At 39.1% G+C, this 18,350-nt stretch overlaps 1 protein-coding gene across 2 annotated transcripts in view; it reads right to left on the bottom strand.

Annotated features, from left to right (window-relative positions):
* Positions 1 to 12: 12 nt before the first annotated feature.
* The window catches only part of ZC3H6 (zinc finger CCCH-type containing 6), a 28,971-nt gene continuing 10,633 nt past the window's right edge, over positions 13 to 18,350 (bottom strand). For both annotated transcript variants that reach the window (XM_056357106.1, XM_056357107.1), the window contains exons 2-12: positions 16,260 to 16,440; positions 14,799 to 14,924; positions 13,506 to 13,761; positions 11,597 to 11,718; positions 9,007 to 9,123; positions 7,401 to 7,512; positions 6,709 to 6,818; positions 5,689 to 5,942; positions 4,531 to 5,051; positions 4,004 to 4,243; positions 13 to 2,435 (exon numbers count right to left, since the gene is read on the bottom strand). In XM_056357106.1, the coding sequence (XP_056213081.1) occupies positions 931 to 2,435; positions 4,004 to 4,243; positions 4,531 to 5,051; positions 5,689 to 5,942; positions 6,709 to 6,818; positions 7,401 to 7,512; positions 9,007 to 9,123; positions 11,597 to 11,718; positions 13,506 to 13,761; positions 14,799 to 14,924; positions 16,260 to 16,440 (3,544 nt within the window). In that variant the 3' untranslated portion in view covers positions 13 to 930. The remainder of the gene's footprint in view (positions 2,436 to 4,003; positions 4,244 to 4,530; positions 5,052 to 5,688; positions 5,943 to 6,708; positions 6,819 to 7,400; positions 7,513 to 9,006; positions 9,124 to 11,596; positions 11,719 to 13,505; positions 13,762 to 14,798; positions 14,925 to 16,259; positions 16,441 to 18,350) is intronic.

Here is an 18,350-nt window from a genome sequence, read left to right as displayed (position 1 = left end):
CATTACCAGACGTTAACTGTACCCTTTTTAATTTTTTTGTTAAAAATGTCATAAAGACACCATGAATACAAGTACTGCAGTTACATCAATACAAAAAAAGCAATACAAATTAAGCAGCTGAATACAAAAATACATTGAAATACATGAACACCACAATGTAACTTATAGCACTAATCAGAATTGTGTATGCGTGAAAAAATTAAATAAAAACCTTTTTTGTATTAGACAACTTAGGTATTCTCCACTTTAACAGTAACTTTCTTCTAGTTATGTACTTCACAATTTCTTCTATATACAGCATAGAATAAAATACTTTTAAAAGATATGACATTTTAATCCTCAATATGCGATATAGGTCTCTTTTACACTAAGAATATTGACTGCATGAATAAAAACTGTCAATGTCTTACATCAACCGATCTGAAAAGGAAGATCAACGTTTTCCTTTTAAATCATTTATGTAGGTTTTGAATCAGTTAGTAGGTTTGGCTTGATGCGTCAGACAATCCTTGTCAAACAGTGTCTCTCACAGTAATGTACATAATATTGCTTGTATCTATACAATCATACAAATGTGGCAATCATATCTAAATGTTGTTTATGAAAGAGACAGCTCACACATATACAGGTCTCGGACTTTCTTAATGACTTATTTACAATGAAAGTGCTTTTATCAGCTCTAACACAATACATGGGGGGGTTCTACATGTCAATTATTAGTCTCCCTGAAATTGGAAAAGTATTATATAGAAAATACCACAGCTTTGCAAACACTATAGCATACTGTATAACTGCATGTGGTTCTGAGATTAGCAGCTGAAAAGTGTTGATAATTATAATTTAAAAATAAATAAAGCAAAGAGGTAAACCAGTTACAAAACAGCAGAAAACTGCAATATTCACAACAGTAAAAAGACTTAAAATCAATTGCTAACAAAACGGTGAAGCAGTCGGATCGAAAGTCTTGAAAACATCTTTTAATGACTTATCATCTGATTCCCCATTCGGATCATTATCCTGTGTCTGAGTTACCTGTCCAGGCTGTCTAACCTGCCTCGGGTCGCTGTACTGCGGTCTGATTAATCCCGACAAAGCTTGGATAGGAAGATTATGCACCGCAGGTGCAGCGCTGGAGTGTTTAGCCTGAGATTTACTGGTGCTATTTGCTTTATCTGAAGTAGCTTCCGATGATGATCCTTCTGTATTTTTTTCCACATTTGAGGCAGCCTTCTGGAGCGACGTATCTTCTGAGAGACTGGGTTCATTTTTACCAGAATTTTTCAAAATACTTTTTTTCTGGTTCTCTCCATTCTCTCCTGAACTAGCTGGAGCTGTGTCCAATGACGAGCTGTGATCCCTTGGATCGTACAAACTAATACCGCTCAGTATCGAGCCTGGAGTTCCCAGTCTAACACCGCTTGACGATAATTTGGGGGCATATGGAGGCAGAGCATCTGGGTCAGGTTTAGTAGCCGCAGCTTCCGAGGGCTGTGAGGAGCCAGCAGCAGATCTGGCGAGGCGGGGGTCAAACTTCGGAGGGTGTGGATCCTTTGCGACTCCGTGATGCGTATCCGTGCTCGACAGTCTGTGGAGTCTGGGATCGACGTTTTTCTGTAAGCGGGGATCTCCTAATTTGCTTGAGCTACTGGCATGCGAATCTGCAGACGGATCCAAATAGCCGCTCCTGCCCGTTAAGCTGTTTTTTGCCTTTGCAGCTAGTCGTGGGTCAGCTGGCATTGCATTTGGATGGGGATCGTTTTTCAGATTCCGCAGTTTGTTAAGTCTCTGGTCAGCAATGAGTGGAGGAAGAGGTAAGTTGATTGAAGAGACGGGGTCAGGCTTAGGCAAAGGTATAGGGAGCAAGTCTTCGGGTGCCCATACAATATGCTTAGCAAAGTTTGGTTTCATCAGGGTAACATCCATTTTAATGTGGCTGAACTGCCTAAGCTGAGATCGGGGATCCCTTAACGTCACACCAGGCAAAGGTTCCAACGGTATCAGAAAAGCTCGTTCTCTCAGTTCTCTTTCCGAGTCCTCTTCGTCATCATCCATCCCTTTTTGCTTGACTTTAACTCCAGCATGCGCGTGGTGTAAATCTAGCTTTGCTCCCCCAAGGGACGAGCTGGCATGAGCACCGTCACTGACCTTGTGCATCCTGGGATCTCGGACGAGCCGTGGGTCCAGGGATGCCGACTCTGAAGGCTTTCTGGGGTTGGACCTTGGAGAGGCCCGAAGTCTCGGGTCAGCAGCCTGAGGCCCTGTGCCTTTTTCTTTTGCCAGCCGTGGATCGGTAGGAATACCGAGCATGTGCTGCTCTGTGGAATGTTGCTGACGATTCCTAAAATTTTCACTTTGTTTCTTTAATGTCTTTAGTATTGATTTAACACTGCTCCCCTCTTCCTCTTCACTACTGGAATACCAGTTGACATTGTCATCTAAAAAAAAAAAATATTCAAGCAAATAAACACCAGGGAATGCATCACATTTACTCATACAACAACTTTCCAGTAAAATCAAACAGAAAAGACCTGATATTAAATCATCACTCCCTGTATTATAACAACCGTAATCTAAAATGATAAAAATAAATTTCAATGAAGAACTGACATAACAAAAAAACTGTAGCTAGTTGAGATACTCCCCAGCTCTGCTGCATTCCCTCTACATATCTCTCTGTCAGCATTAAACTGGGAAAATAACCTGCTTTCAAACAATTATTTCTATCAGTACTAGTAGAAGAAAACTAACCCATTTAACATCTTGAGTCTTGATGAAAATGACCTTCATCGTGGGATGGCAGAATGAAAAGTAAAATGACACCTTACAGCAGCCTTGAAAACAGATGAATTACAAATGTGGAACTTGCTGCCTTATTACAATCCAAATCACAAGGTTTTAGGGAGAGGTCAAGATTCAGGAAGGGAAGAAATAAGAATTTTTAATTTTAAAGGATAAATTCTCAACTGTCATGCAATTAAGGAAGGCCTTATCGACACAGCTGTGTGCTCAGGTCCACACCTTGAACCTGCCTACTCACTGAAGGAGACTAGTGGTCTGTTCTGGCTCAGTAAAATGAGAAAGAAGATGAACACCAGCGCCATCCCCAGTACCTAATGCACAATAACGCGTGGTTCCACGCTGCTAGCTGTACCACACGAATATCCAACAGGGAGCAGAAGCAGTTAATAGGAACGTTTTTCCTTTATGCTGCTTTCCCAAAGCCCTCCAGACAGGAGGACCAGTCACTCTAGAACACTGGTGAGAAGGCTTCACTTCCAAGTAGATAACTCTAGGTCACTCTGGTTTTGTATGGAGCTGCATCTCCAAGCTCACTCTCACCATTTGATCAGAATTATATTGGCAACGCCCTTAAAAACATTTGATACAGCCACTGCCTTTTGGTCACACAGAAGACACGTTTCTGGTCACACAGCCTAGCAGCCTCAGAAAAGAGGGCAGCAAGCCAAGGGACAAACGTAGCCTGTGTGGCTGAATCTGATCGGCAGGCTTACTGCTCTGCGCCATCCAGGTTACAGAAAAGACACTCGAGATTAAACACTGCAGATTTCAGGTATCACAGAGGGAAAAAATACTGCTCTAGAGAAATGGAATATGCAAAAAAAGATCAAGAGGCATGACTGAATAAACAGAACCTAAGATGTGCCTTGCAGTACTGGCAGTCAGAAATAACCACCTTTCTGTTTCAGTCAGGGATTTTAAGAAGTAATTGAGCAACACAACCTTTTAAAAGTGCAGGCTATATCTAAAAATTACCCACAGATCTTTCTACTTGGAACTGGAATGAAGCAACTAAGCCTATACTGAAGTCCTAGAACAAGCTGGGAAGGAAAGCAAGGATATTCAGCTGAAAATACTGTGCTGATACTTGCACATTCACAGAAATTGTGAATGATATCATGATGAAAATCCAAGTAAACAGATTTGTCCCAGGCTAATACACGGACAGTAAGTATGTTTAGAACTTTAACAAAATTATCTTTACCTTCATCCTTGCTCATTGCCCTCTGACCCTGGCTGCTGACAGAGTCTCCATCTCTTTGATGCTTTTGACTAAGTCTTACGTACAGGGCCTTCTGCATCGCCGGAAGAAAATCCGGCACATTAATGGCTGGTTTGTGGCCCATATGGCTACTCATGCAGTCTGACTCGCTTCCACCTTGGTGCGACTCTTGAGCCATGAGGTGAGCCTGGTGATCTGCAAATTCTCCATGCCATGTTCCATCTGCAGTACAAAAAAACCCCAAAACAAAACAAATTAGAAGCTATCCTATAGAATTTTTTACAGCAGAGGAGATAAAACATAAAACGCCATCAAACAAAACTGATGTGACTTATATCACAGAACTGGGAAGCACCAGCTGGGAAAGCCTATACAGCAAAGACATTCCAGGAGGTTTGGCTTTCTATCCAAAATTCTTTCAGTTGCTCAGCTTTGGAGCCATGACGTTTTAATACTGCACAACTACAAAGCACCGTATCAAAGAACAATTAATTTTTAAATCTCCTTACCACCAGAGTTATTAGCTGGCTGGAAGTTATGTACAGCTTGATGAGAATAGTAATTGTCATAGAAATCAGCTGGGTTCTGAATAGGCTCATAATTCATATTGGGCTGCCGTTCACCAGGAATCTGCTGGTATTGTGGCCCTGGAGGACAATGATTCTCTCTTGGCACGTTCACCATATGTCCTTGAACTCCCGGGGCATTGTAAGATCCACTGAGACCCGGCGGTGTGAGAGGCGGACCACCCTGCTGTCCTTGCATAGGCATACCAGTCTGGTTCTGTGGTCCAAGAAAGCCTGGTGGAACACCCTGCATAGGAGGACTCTGCGGCATTCCTGGGCCTTGAGGCCCTGCGCATGGATGATGTCCAGGAGAACCTGGGTGCATTGGTGGCCCGTTATGACCTTGTGACATGCCAGGTCCTGGCCCTGGACTTGAACCTGGATTATACATATGCTGAGAGTGCGGGTCGTTTCCCTGAAACGGTGGTCTTGGCGGTGATGCACTGTTATAGAAGGTCGGTGGCCTGTAGGCAAAAGAAAATTAATGAGTCAAATTATGCACCTAAAGATCAACAGCCTGTTAGTTATCTCCTCACTCTTACAGACGTCTGCTTGTACTTATTTGATCTTCAGTTGGATAAACATTTGGAAGCAGCAAAATAATTTTTGAAGAGAAATATACAAACTATATACATCACATACACATCGTAACACATGAAGAGCTTGTTTGGAAGTAGAACATTTTTTCAATATAGCATCATGCAGAACTGGACTTTGCTTCGACAAAGGGTTTTAAACATCCCAGGGCCAACAGTCTCCATCAGGAGTCTCCGTTAGGTTTGATCAAGAAAAAACAACCTATAAAAAGACTGCAGGAGAGAATGAACCTTGCTCAACCTACACATGAGGACAGGCAAGGCAGGCACAGAGCCAGAACAAGAACCAATGGAGTGACTTTCTGGAGGAAGGTCAAGGTTCAGTAAGTTCTCCTCTATGGAAAGCAATAAATAAGTAAATAATTGCGATAGCCAACATTTGACAGATCATTAACTTAAGCAATACATTCGGAAGTATATACTGCCGACAGAAACAAAGAGAATTGTTTAAATATTTATGCAGCCATGCTTTAAGGAGAGTTCTACACAAAATTCTGAAACCTACTTTTTTCCAATTTTGTGTGCTAAATCCACAGTAGGCTTCACAACTATTTCAAAAAGAGATGGGATTTTCTTATATTCTCCTGAAGGATCTTGATAATTTTCAATGTCAGACTCAGAAAATGGATATTGCTCTGGCGGGGTTGGCAGAAGTCCAACACCCGGTGGTGGCTTAGGGAGGGGAACTATGCCACGCTTTCTGAGTTCCTCCAGTTCTTTCTCATCTTCATTTTGTGGTTCCTCCTCAGTATTCAAAACCTAGAACAATGCAATACAGCAAACACTTCATAAATTTCACAGTATATGCAATTCAATTTAGTCTTGCACTTTCCTTTTAAATATAATTGCCCTCTGCAATACTACTATATATTCACATCAAATTCAAATGCACTATAAATCTATTATTTCTTGTTTTGCAGGACACTGATTCGCAGTTAGGAAGAAAACTATTTCTGCAGCCAGGAAGGGACAATTTCACACAAGCCCATTTCCTTCACACAGTAGTGAGAGAAGCTGAACGACTCAAGTCTAAGATTCACAATGTTTCTAGTCTTAATGTAACTTTTCTGTTAAGGTCTGTTGTATAGTAACTGGAGAGACACGAATATCCTACTTAAAACAAAGGTCAGCATCTCATGAACTGTCCAGAGGAGGCACCTTGTTCTTTTCTCCACCCTGAGTGCAGAAGTCAGCTAAAGTCAGACAACATAAAACCCACACTTCTTGTTACAGACTACATGAAGATTTCCACAGAAAGGGACGCAAAAGAAAGTTCATGGGCAGAAAGATGAGTTGTGAAAATAAACGAGTCTGATGTGGCTAAAAATAACTGAATAACTGATGGTGAAGGAAATTCCTGGTATTGAAACTGGTCACAGATTTACTGTGCTAAGGAGCAACAGGGAATTTTAACATTGCTAGCATTTAGCATCACACTCCCTGAGAATTTCACAGAAATTTCCAGCACACACACCCCGCTTCATTTAGCAACAAACCTTATGTTTACAGACCATAAACTGCTCACCTTATCCAACAGCTCTTTTGTTTCTGCAGTCAGGGGAGCATGAGAAAATTTGCACTTATCTCCTTGATAGCATTTTGCTCCTGTATGGTAGAACTTGCAAGGGAATTCATGTAAGCAATGTATTAAGGATTCCTAACAAAGGCTGATTTCTAGTTCACACTGGCAAGTTTATAAAATTCAGCTGTCAACTATCTTTCAATTTTTAACCAGTACTTAATCTTTCCAAAGCAATATGTTAAGAATTTTGAAAGCTAATAACCAACTTACTCCTAGTTCCATTTAACACTCTACTAATGTCCTTAACATTATTTTTGACTTGATTCTAAAATTACTATTAAAAGATGAAGGTGTCAATTCCAGAGTATAACACAAGTCCTTTAGAACAAAACAGATCAGGGTTTTAGAACTATGTGAACAAATGCATCTAACTTCAAGGGGGTTTATCTTTTAAAACATTACAAATCCTTAAAACATAAAACAAGCCAGTAATTTTATACATATCTTCTCCTCCTAAGTATATGAGCAGAAAAATAATCTTTTTGTAGTTAATCTACATAGTCTTTGGTATAGTCTCTTACGAAAAGAAATAGCTACCCTTAAAAATCAGTGATTTATCACTTAAATACTTAGAAATCAATTAAGAGTAAATATAACTTTCAGTTTAATTCAAGTGTATATATTTTTAAGGATATTGTGCAAATAAATGCAGTTCTCTCCTTTGGTGCAGTAACCCTGTATATAAAACTTGCAGATCTCCTTTTTCTTTTCAATCTCCGCATCATGATCAAATTTACACTGCTCTCCCTATAAATAAACAAACAAGAAAAAACATTATAAATCTGAAACACTGAGTAATTCCATTGCATATTTAAAAACAAGCATCCTCCTCAGCTGAATTTAAACTTTTTCTCTTTACTAACACAGAACTGCATTATTAGCATGTCCCTAAAAACTGTGAATAGGGCAGCCTGGACAGAGAGAAACACTTCCTGCATTGGGATTCAGAAGAATATACACAGCGGTCACAGAAAACAAGCTGCTCTTACTAGTCCCAGTTCTCCTCTCTCCACCTAGCAATCTGCACTAAAAAAAGGCATTTGAACAAATACTTTACCGAAAATATTTTCTATCTAAACAATTATCTTGTTCTGAAAACCCCCGATTGTTTTAAGGGCATGCAAGAGAACTTTAAAAAGTCCAACAAGCAAAGTATTAAGACTCTTCATGTAGGAAAAACAGAGTCCAAATAATATCAAGTTTATATCAACCATATCATGTTATACATTAGGATAACTTTGCTGGAGAGGATTTTTGCGTATTTTTGTATTTGTTTTCATGAAAAACACACTAATTGCTCTTTCAGCCACTTGTTTTAAAACTGAAGGTGGCAGCAAACACTCATCTTGCTGAGGCACGGCATTCTGAAATATATAAAGGCAGCAGCATTGTTTTCAATTCCCCACTGGTTTGGGAAAAAAGCACACTGATTTTCACCTTTACTTTGACCATTTGAATAAGAAAAAGAACATGTTTTATCTCTAAATACACAGAAGAACCAAACATAAATTACGCACTCACTGATTCGAGAAGCATGCAGTTTTTCCTAAGTGTGTTTTATAACTGACTGAACTAGTCTGACATCACAGGATTCAACTCCACAGCAGCACAGGCTTCAAAATGAAGCAAAAGCAATTTTTTCTATGTAATAAGAGACTGTCTTGCTAGGGCTTTTCCTTGACAGCTGACTGCTCTGAATAGCACTCTCTTCTTTCTGCTGCTTTCCACTTGCTGCCTGAAGGAAGATGATTCTTTGGTAGGGAAACTATTACTACAACCCCACTTTTTACTTTAGAGAGAGAAATAATTTAGTGTAATTAAGCAATTCCTTCAATGTTTCAAAATTAGCAGTATCACATAACAGAGAAATAATCTAATACATTTGGAGATCATTGCCTATTTACAGATTCCATATTTATAAGATTTGATGTATATTTACATATGATACATTGTCAGTGGAATTTTATGATACTATCACAGATGTTTTTACTGTACATACTAATAAGCAAACAATTATTTTAAATAGAATTTGTTACAATTCAGAACATGCAACAGAGGTGCTTATTCTTCCACAAGTACTTCTGTTGACATTTATCTATAAATACTCAAAACATTAGAAATCAAAACACTGAGTTTCAACATGCAGGTTTTCTTTGTGTCAGCTGAAGTAACAAAGAACTAAGCATCTTCTCCCCTTCCTCACACCGAAGAAGCAGACTGACAGACACAGCGTATAATTACCTTAATACACCTCCCTTCAAGGAAATATTTACAAATTTGTTTGCCTTTGTGTTCCACTGTATGCTGATTTATGAACTCCTGACTCATATTAACCCATTTCTTCACTGGTTTGCCATCCTGTAAGAAAAATGAACATCCTACTGACGCTTACTTATTAAGTGCAGTTGCAAAAATATTAGAGCATACTTGGTGCACCAGTTACCCCAAAATGTGATTAACTATACCATGATTTAAGTTCTCAAAATTATTATAACCACAGCTCAAACTAAAGGTAAATATACATACTTTTCCTTAGCTACTTTAATGCAGAGTCTTTTTTATAAATGCAACCAAATTAGAAACTTACAACACAACAGACACAAATAACTTCACTGAATAGACAGAGTATCTTGTGCTTCATTTGCCAATGCTGGAAAGCAAGGCTGTCACCTGGCACCCAGCTAAGTCAGCACCAACTGCCCCTGATTAAGGGCACCTCTGCAGACAGCCAGGAGTTGAGTAATCATCCAGGCTGCACCATCTTAGTCACAACCCTATGCTTTGCCAATTGTTCCCCTCTACGTGCTTCTCACACTGCTGTGATCTCCAGATTATCCACTTTCTTTTTTTCTCCTGTTAGAAGAAAAACAACCTGTTTGCTTATACCTTAAGGCAAAAAGAAAGGAAGCACAGCTCAGTTGTAACCTAACACCTAAGAATTATTACGTACTTGGTGAGGCAACTAACTGTTCTTATGGTTTGATTCCCACGTGGCATATGCACTTGAGATAAACTAAAGAAACTGCAGTAAACCCATCTAACCATGGAGTCCAGGGCAGGTGCTGAGGGGGTCTGGCAGAGCTAACAAAGTCATGGAAGCAGATGGCCTTTAATGAACTGCTGTCTACGACACTGCGACAGAGGCTAGAACAAATGTAGTCTTTGCAGTGCAAGGTGGTTGCCTACTGGATGAAACAGGCTTTTCCAATTTCCAACATTCTCAAAAATGAGTAGGGATCTGACTGCTGAGTAAGAACTTCTGAAACGGAATGGATGTGGTTCTCCACAATCACCACACTGCATCATGAGCACACACGGGCATCAGTACACCACGTGTCTGATCTCATTTTGCTGGCAGATTAAGCAATGTCACAAAACATTAACACTAAGAATGATCTGCGGATTTTTGCTGATATTGAGAAGCAGAAATCTTTGAGCTTGAAATGCTACTCCTGGATCAGCCAAGATCCATGTTCTACTCCGAACACATTAAAACCAGAGAAATCTCAGTTGCTTTAGACAAGGCAGCTTCAAATCTAATAACTGATCCTCTTCACGGTTAACACAAATATCACAAACACAATGCTCTAAGGTCTCTCTGGGAATGTCCCACACCACAAAGCACTTGAAACAACCACCCAAGGAAGGTTGAAATGCTCCAAACCATGTCCCCAAGAATACCAGGGATGTCCCTGTGTGGCTTGGGAGTCTCGCAGTTACCCCTCCACACCACACAGCTCTGCATCTGTGTTTCAGAATTCATTATTTTGCTGTAGCTGGCTCAGCTTTTTGTTTTCTGCCTGCTGGGACCTGCCTGCAGCTGCCTCCTCGCCTCCACCCTTCCCCACAGCTTGGGAGATGGCACTGGAGAACAGGGCATGCTCCACAGCAACAGGAAGGAGGAGTCCTATAAATGAGGCATCATCGTCCTAACAGATCAAACAGCTGCCCTTTTCCCTACCACACGCAGGGCAGGGACAGGAAAATCTGACCAGGACCACCCAGGAGCCCCAGAGACCAGGGCTGGAGGTCTTCATAGGCCAGCTGGAGAACACAGGGGAAAATTAACGTGGCTCAATTATACATCAATGCATCAGTGAAAAGCCAGCCGTGAGAGTTCTTGAGTGTGAAAAGCCAGCCGTGCGAGTTCTTGAGTGCACGAGGAGAACCACAGACATTTTAGTTGTGGCATAAAGACTTAAATATGATTTGGCTTGTATGTTTTTATATATATTTTATATATAAATAATGTTTTTCAGCTGTGGATGGATTTGATGAATTAATCATCAATTTTGTGTAGGTTTCATTTAAATGAAGACTGGAGTGAGAAGTTTACAAATATGAACGCTGAACTGCGATGTTTTCTCTAATTCCTGTTCAAAGAACAAAGAATTAATAAATGAAAACCAAGGTCACATATATTTCCATTTTCACAGTCACAGCTATGGCAAGAGAAGGAGAATCCTTCACGATTCAGATGGAAACTGGAAAAAGCTATTTTCTTTGCTAAAATGTCTTAAGGTAAACCAATAGCGGCAAAACATCTTATTTCAGATACAGTTAACATTGATGTTCATGCACCATTCAAAACCAAAGCTCATGAACAACTTCCTGCCAGTTTTATGTAATGCTTTTGGTTTTCCTGGAAATATGAATTAGCTTATCAACCATATGTTGTACATCAAGTGTTCAAAAATTCTCGCAATTTTCTGGATAAGAGGAAAAAGTTTAAAGATACATACTTTAAAATACTCTTCTGTTAAAGCAAAGCATCCAATAATTTGAAACAAATACATAACTACATCAGGAATTCAGCTTCAATCCCACGTACCTCATGAAAGCCATCAGATCCTTTATTGCCCCCTCTTCCCCTTCCACGATCTTTACGCTTCAATTTCTTTTGCATGCCACGCCCTCGACCAACATTGTAATTATTACCTCTTTGAGAAATGCCTGCAAAATAGCAACGACCTCTTTAAATGACTTCAAAGTGAAGAAAAACGGCTATCTAGTAACATCAAATACAGACAAATCTAACACCTTTTTGCAGTCTGCATTGCTAAATACTATCTTGAGTCACAGCTGGCAAGCTCAACTACACCAGCCAATTGTAATTCTGTACAACTGCCTGCTCTTTGAAAAGCTATTCAAATCAATAGCAGACTGACAAACTGAATATAAAATTAATCTTGTTCAAAGAAACGCCTCACAATTAGAAGTGCAGTCATGTTCTTTCTAACCAGTCCAAATACTCGAAATATTTTGTGCCATTTGGTCATTTTTTGAACACAGAACTAACCAGTACAACTGGCACCCAGGTGTGCATGCACGTTTCACTGCCACAACATGCAAGAAACCTGAGAGCATAACCTAAGAAATACGACAGAACAGCTTTGAATATAAAAATGGTTAATGGTAACTGTTTGGAAGCCTTAAGACAGTAATAATCCAGCCAGCAGCATGCCAGGAGTCACAGTCTCAACTAAAACCACCGAGACAAGAGTATCTGCTTTCTCATCAATTTAAAATCAAAGAAAACCAGTTAGAAAGTCCTGTGGACATTACACCCGCTTCAGGTGGCAGCCACTCCGCCACAGCAAAGCTGATTCCAGTGAAAATGCCTTGACTTCATCTCAGATGACTTGCAGAGAGAGATACTGAAGCAGTATTGCCAAGCAGCACACGAAAAGCCATTTTTGTCTCAGCGAAAAAGATTCTGCCCATCTTTTGCCTATTGATTTTATTGTGAACCAAAACAGAATACAATAAATATTCACTGTGGTAAATGAAAGACAGCTTACTACCTTTGTGTAACACACAGTATCTTCCTGAAAACTATTAAGGTATTCATACCGTCATCATACAAAACCATGCTCAAATGCTGCCTGGGAGACAAAGTTTTAACCATGATTAACGGGTGTAATTTCTGCAAACCCAGTCAATAGTTGCTGAAATGACAACTTGGATCTCATTTAATAAGGCATGAGAACAAGTTCAGCACTTCTACGGAGGCCAGAGATGTAAGCTGGCTCCATGAACTGCACTGCAATGGTAAGGAAACGATCAGACACCAAATGAAAGGTGCAAACCAGAATGCTTGCATAACTTTGCTTATGTAAGTAAGGCATGAAATAAGGACAGCAGGACTCTTTCAGGAGTATGTTGCTTAAGAGGAATGCTTTTTCACCAGCATTTGTACCGGCCCAGCTTTGATTGCAAGTAAAATTGTGAAAAGAAAAGTAAAAGATGCTAGCATACTTGTGTGGGATATAGTAATAAAAGCATTCAGGCAACTATCAAAATTTCTAGTTACTTACTTTTTTGGGGAGGGGGCCCTAAATTAGATTTTGAAATCTATATATTTACATTCTTTCCCCCAATCAAGTCCCATTTCAGACTTTCAGAAACTACTACCAGAAAGTCATTTTACAGCCCTATGATTTCTTACTCAAACTGTTATCCAACAAAGATCTTGGCTTTTTAATAGGGTTTTATTTCTTTATTTCCTATGTACACTTTGCCCAACATTTGATTTTTTTCTTCACTATATGCATCAGTGCAACCATATGATATTACTCCCTTACGATGAACAGCATTATCACCTACTGATGGGAGACCAACCGCAAGCTCCCAGGAAAGGCACCACTGGCAGTTTTCTTCAAGACAAACATCCCAAAATGATGCATGATACAACTGCTGCCACCATCCACTACTACAGTTAATGATTCAAATTATCTTACCTTTCTGGATCCCTTTCATCCCCTGTTTTTTCACTGGTTCTTTTGGGAATGGAGGTCCCAAATCAGTACTGGAGGTCTCTTTAGCTTGCCTGTATTGTTTAAGCTGATCAGCAAAATCTTCATCCTTTTCTTCTTCATTATAATTACCAAAGTTTTCATCACTGTAATGACTATAGTCATCATACTCCTTGCTTTTAACATTTTTTTTATGTTGCATTTTCTGTGAACTCATGTAATTTCCTGATACGTGTCCATGCTGCATGAAAGGGATTGCATTGTTCAGAAGCAACTCAATATTTCAAAAAACACCCCTCCAATCTGCTCTACAAAACCAGTTGCTTTTAAGCTGTTTTATTGTCACGCTGTCTACCTTGCACAAACAAGCATCAATAATGCACAGTGAAAACCAGTTATTCAGTGAAGATTACTACTTTTGATTCTGAACGCATTGAAATTGGAAAAAAAAGATAAACAAGAACAGCATCAGCATCTATACTCCAGAACGTTTTTCAGTGAGGTTGACAAAGCATTTTAACATGCACAGTTCTAAGTGTTTTAAGTGCTACTTAGATGAATTATGATTAAAGTAAGTTCTTTTCCCTTCATGATCTCCAATCCAGATGCTCTCGGACACAGATGATGCAATCTGTCCTGTTTCTGTCAGTCAGGATGAAATACTGCTTATGGCCACTCCTAAACCAGCACTGTCCCTTCTCCTGTTTCTGCAGACAGGATCTTCAGTTTGTTAATAAATTCAGCTGGCTTAGAGGTTTCTGGAACAGTTTCAGGCTAAACAGAAAATCTCCTCTCCTCTGAAGTACCAGAGTTTCATCAAAAGCCTCTAGCCACTCTAATGCAGCTTTAGAGAATGCCAGTCTATTTCACCCCACGGTCTCAGAAGGGTTATCAAGCTGCACAGGCTGAGAAAAGCCAGGACAAATTGAGCTATCAGAAAGCAGAATCAACTCTAGATCTTTAAAGGTGGCTTTTCAGGGGCTGTTTCCTTACTACAGTCTAAATCCAATGCAGGAAATAATAAAGGAATCTTAATTTTTGCCTGATGGGGGGAAAAAAACAGTATCAGGCTCGATTACACCACTTAAGATTCACGCCACAGAAGAAGCTTTACATTTGGAAATCTACCCAAGCAGATGAAAACTAGATGTGCTTCCTGAAATCTGTGAGAATGGGCACTGTGATCAAGTCAGCCTTCGAAAACCGCATCATTTACATCTGCATTTTTTAAACTGCACCTAAATAAAAACATGAGAAATTGGTTTAAAACCATACTACCTGACTGAACGAAGAATCATAATCTCTATATGAAGAGCTGCTACTCTTTTTATGTGGTCTTTCTGTCCGTTCAATATCAGAGTCATGGCTGTAGTCAGAACTGTCATCACTGGAAGGGGAATTATGCTGAAAAAAAGAAGAAAACAGTGCTCTCAAACATTATTATATAATTCCCTGAGTAACTCGGCTGCTGCATGTGAACTTAAAAGGAAGCATTAGTCTAATAACTGAAAATATTTTCTTAAGTCTCACAAATCTCTGCTTCTGGAGTAAGCTAAAGAAAGCACAATCTTTGAGGACCCACTTTTTTTATCAGAGATCTGATCTGATGAGTCTTCCAAATGTAGTCATTGAGGGCTATGTGGTTTCTCTGGGTTCAGGCAGCTTCCTATGGGTGTCTGAGCCCTGCCTCTGCGACAGCAGGGATGCTGCTGGAAGGCTAACAAACCTGGGAGCTGGCTAGAAACTTGCACATGACCATAGAAATGATTAGCAGCCTGTCATTTGCTGTGGGGAGAAAACTCAGTGTTACTGCATTACCAATGTTTTATTAAGACATATTGTTTTGCAGAAAATTTAGAGGGGAACCATATAAGAACATTGCATTTTTGTGACCTTTAGAAAATGAAACCTGATGTTCCTTTTCTAGGACAAAATTTTGTCAATCTCTTGCATTTAAGTTGATTAAAATATATATTAGACACATTATCATAGTGAACTTTACTAAAGAATTTGCTTAGCCTGAAATGTTTTCTTCCCACAGATATGATAATTAGCATGAAGATTGAACTTCCTGAATTTACATTTTGCCTCTTATCCTAAAAAACTCTCAAATCTTTATGGTTTGGTTACCATTGCTGTGGACAGTAGCCAGTGCTTAATTTACACTGCTGCTTAAGATTTAAACAATTTAAGGAGAGGTTCAGCACTTGAGCCTTTCACGTCAGAACTAGCACAACCACTGACAAGGGCAGGGAGTAAAACGCTCACAAATGTCGGTATTTTGTAAACTGCTATTAAAAGAAATACTGAAATAAATAAGCATCCAATGAAGATGTGTATCACAAATAACACAGTTATGCCCACAATCTGATTTTGTAAACAGATGAAAACCAAGTTTATGAAAACGCATTTAGGCGAAGCTAACAGACAACTTTCCAAACTACCATTTGCAATGTGCCATGGCTGGATTATTTAATGATTTATTGTCTCTTTACACCACATAAACTGTCACTGAAATGTGTGAATATGCACTTTCATGTGTCAAACGTCTATTTAAACAAATTGTTTAATATTGAAGTGTATTGGTAAGACAGGAATTCCCAAAACTTGCCCTTGGAGACCAAAGATTGCCAAAATTGTAATAAAACCATTTTAGTTTTCTTCACTAATTGCCTGGATTCTTGTCTAAATCTGGAATTAAAATAAGCACCTCCAATATTCTGGTTTGCATTTCCTAACCTTATGCTTATCCCGTCTTCTCCTTTTTGATTTTTTCTTTTCTTTTTCTTTTTTGCGTTTCTTCCGTGATTTTCTATGTCCTTTTTCATTTTTCTGTTTATCATCACCTTTTGTACCATGTTCTTTCACATCTTCATATGCTGCATCATCTATTTCACCATCTTCTAGCTCTCCATCTTCTCTGTAGGAGGAGAAATAGCAATACAATACAATTACATGTTATGTTCCACCTCATCTGTCCAATAGCACAGTAAAAAGAAACACACCCAGTATTTCTTTCCACCAGCTACATTTTTATGCATGTGCATATCCTTTTAAAACATGTAATACCCCAAGAACTATGTAGGATTTTAGAATTTTCTTTTACAGTTCAAGAAAAATGTAATGCAAACCATTAAATGGTCTTGAATTGTACCAAAAAACCAAAAAGTTTTAAACCAATGCATTTTTATTTTCCTTCTCAGAACAAAGGTCTTCTCTTCTTACAGTTTTCTCCAACCTAGATTAAAAAAAAACAACCTGCTTCGACACACAGGATTCTGTTGCCCTTAAACACATTTCGAACTGAAGAGGTCATTTAACTTTTTCTAGAAATACTTCTATTACAATGCTACTACATGCCTTTACAGTGCTGTATTTGCAGAACAGATATGATCAAAATTAAAGGCAATTAAAACTCTATGAAAGCCACACAGTGAAAGAGTAGCAATAACGAGAAATGGTTGGGTACTGCAGGAAAAACAACGCATAGTAATACAAACATGTTTCCGTCAACACACCAACTCCTGGAACTAAAGACAGGACAGCAGTTATCTAGGGTGCAATGGCCAATGTTATAAGCAATTTTAAAAAGGAGGATTAATTTAGCGCTTAGGTGAATTCTTCAAAAGAAATTAGTAGTTGACAAGAAAGGAGTAGTTAACACTTGAATTTCATTTGCTAGAATCTAAAAACAGACACCAGGCATCTGACAATGCTATTTTTCTACGCTACCCAGGGTGGGGTTTGTCTTTTTAAAATGTGCAACTGACATTTGTAGGGGGTCATTTCATACATCAATAAATAATATAAATGGAACAATATGCATGTGAACGTAACTTCTGCATATGAATGTGACTGTCTCAAAAGTCTTCAAAATGAAGTAATACCGAAAGATGATTAAAAAAAAAAAAAACAAACACATAACGTTAACACTAAGTGCTTGTAGACCAAGTAACAGAACAGTTTGTGCTTATCGCCATCAGTAGGGAAAAAAAGTTGCTACAACTGGGTCAGACTTTATTTAATAAAGTTTTGTCTACTGACTGGAACAGTAACAACCCTAAAAATCTTTTGCCAGGAAAGAAACACTTCAACAAAACACGAGTTAACCTATTTCTTATCCCTATTTCGAACATACCGCCAAAGCGATCTCAACTCCCCTTCTATTTGGTACTTGCTGGGTTTTGGTTGTGGAAGAATTTACTGCTTTTGAACATTAATAATTGGCACTATATAATTATTTCTACATTACCACTGCTTCTGGAATTCAGCCTTTGCAGGTACTGTGGAACCCTGCAGAAACTCAGTCCTGAATTTTTACATGGAGATTGCTTGAAAATGCCATCAGTATCAGGTTCAGCAGATGGCGAGGGCAGCAAGGGGAGAAGCTTGTAGATATTAGAAAACGATATATTTAAAAAAGAACAAACACTCAAACCCCAAAACAAGATCAAACTAGTGCTGAGGGCAGTAGAAGGTATTAGGACAGAGGCAGTAATTAGGCTATATTAAATTGCCTTACAATTTGTCCATCACAGTCTTGTATTCGCAGCATATTAGCTAACCTGACAATCAACTCTGTCTAGTTCAAGGTGGGACTGCGAACAGTAGGAAGGGGGAAGAACTCAAAAGGAAGCCAAGGACCTGAGTCTCCACAGGAAAAAAAAACCCCAGTGATTAAGAAGTTAGAAGCAACCCAAAGTTGTGACTTTTTGTGAGAGCAGTAATGGATATGCCAGAGAGAAGAAAAGGGGAGAAGACATGACTGCTGTATTGTCACCTCATACAGCCTGGAACTTCTTAGAACTACTCTTAACAATTGCAGCGCAA

The sequence above is a fragment of the Falco biarmicus genome, chromosome 12, assembly GCF_023638135.1.
Source record: "Falco biarmicus isolate bFalBia1 chromosome 12, bFalBia1.pri, whole genome shotgun sequence".
NCBI lineage: Eukaryota > Metazoa > Chordata > Aves > Falconiformes > Falconidae > Falco > Falco biarmicus.
This window is presented reverse-complemented; position numbering and strand designations above follow the sequence as displayed.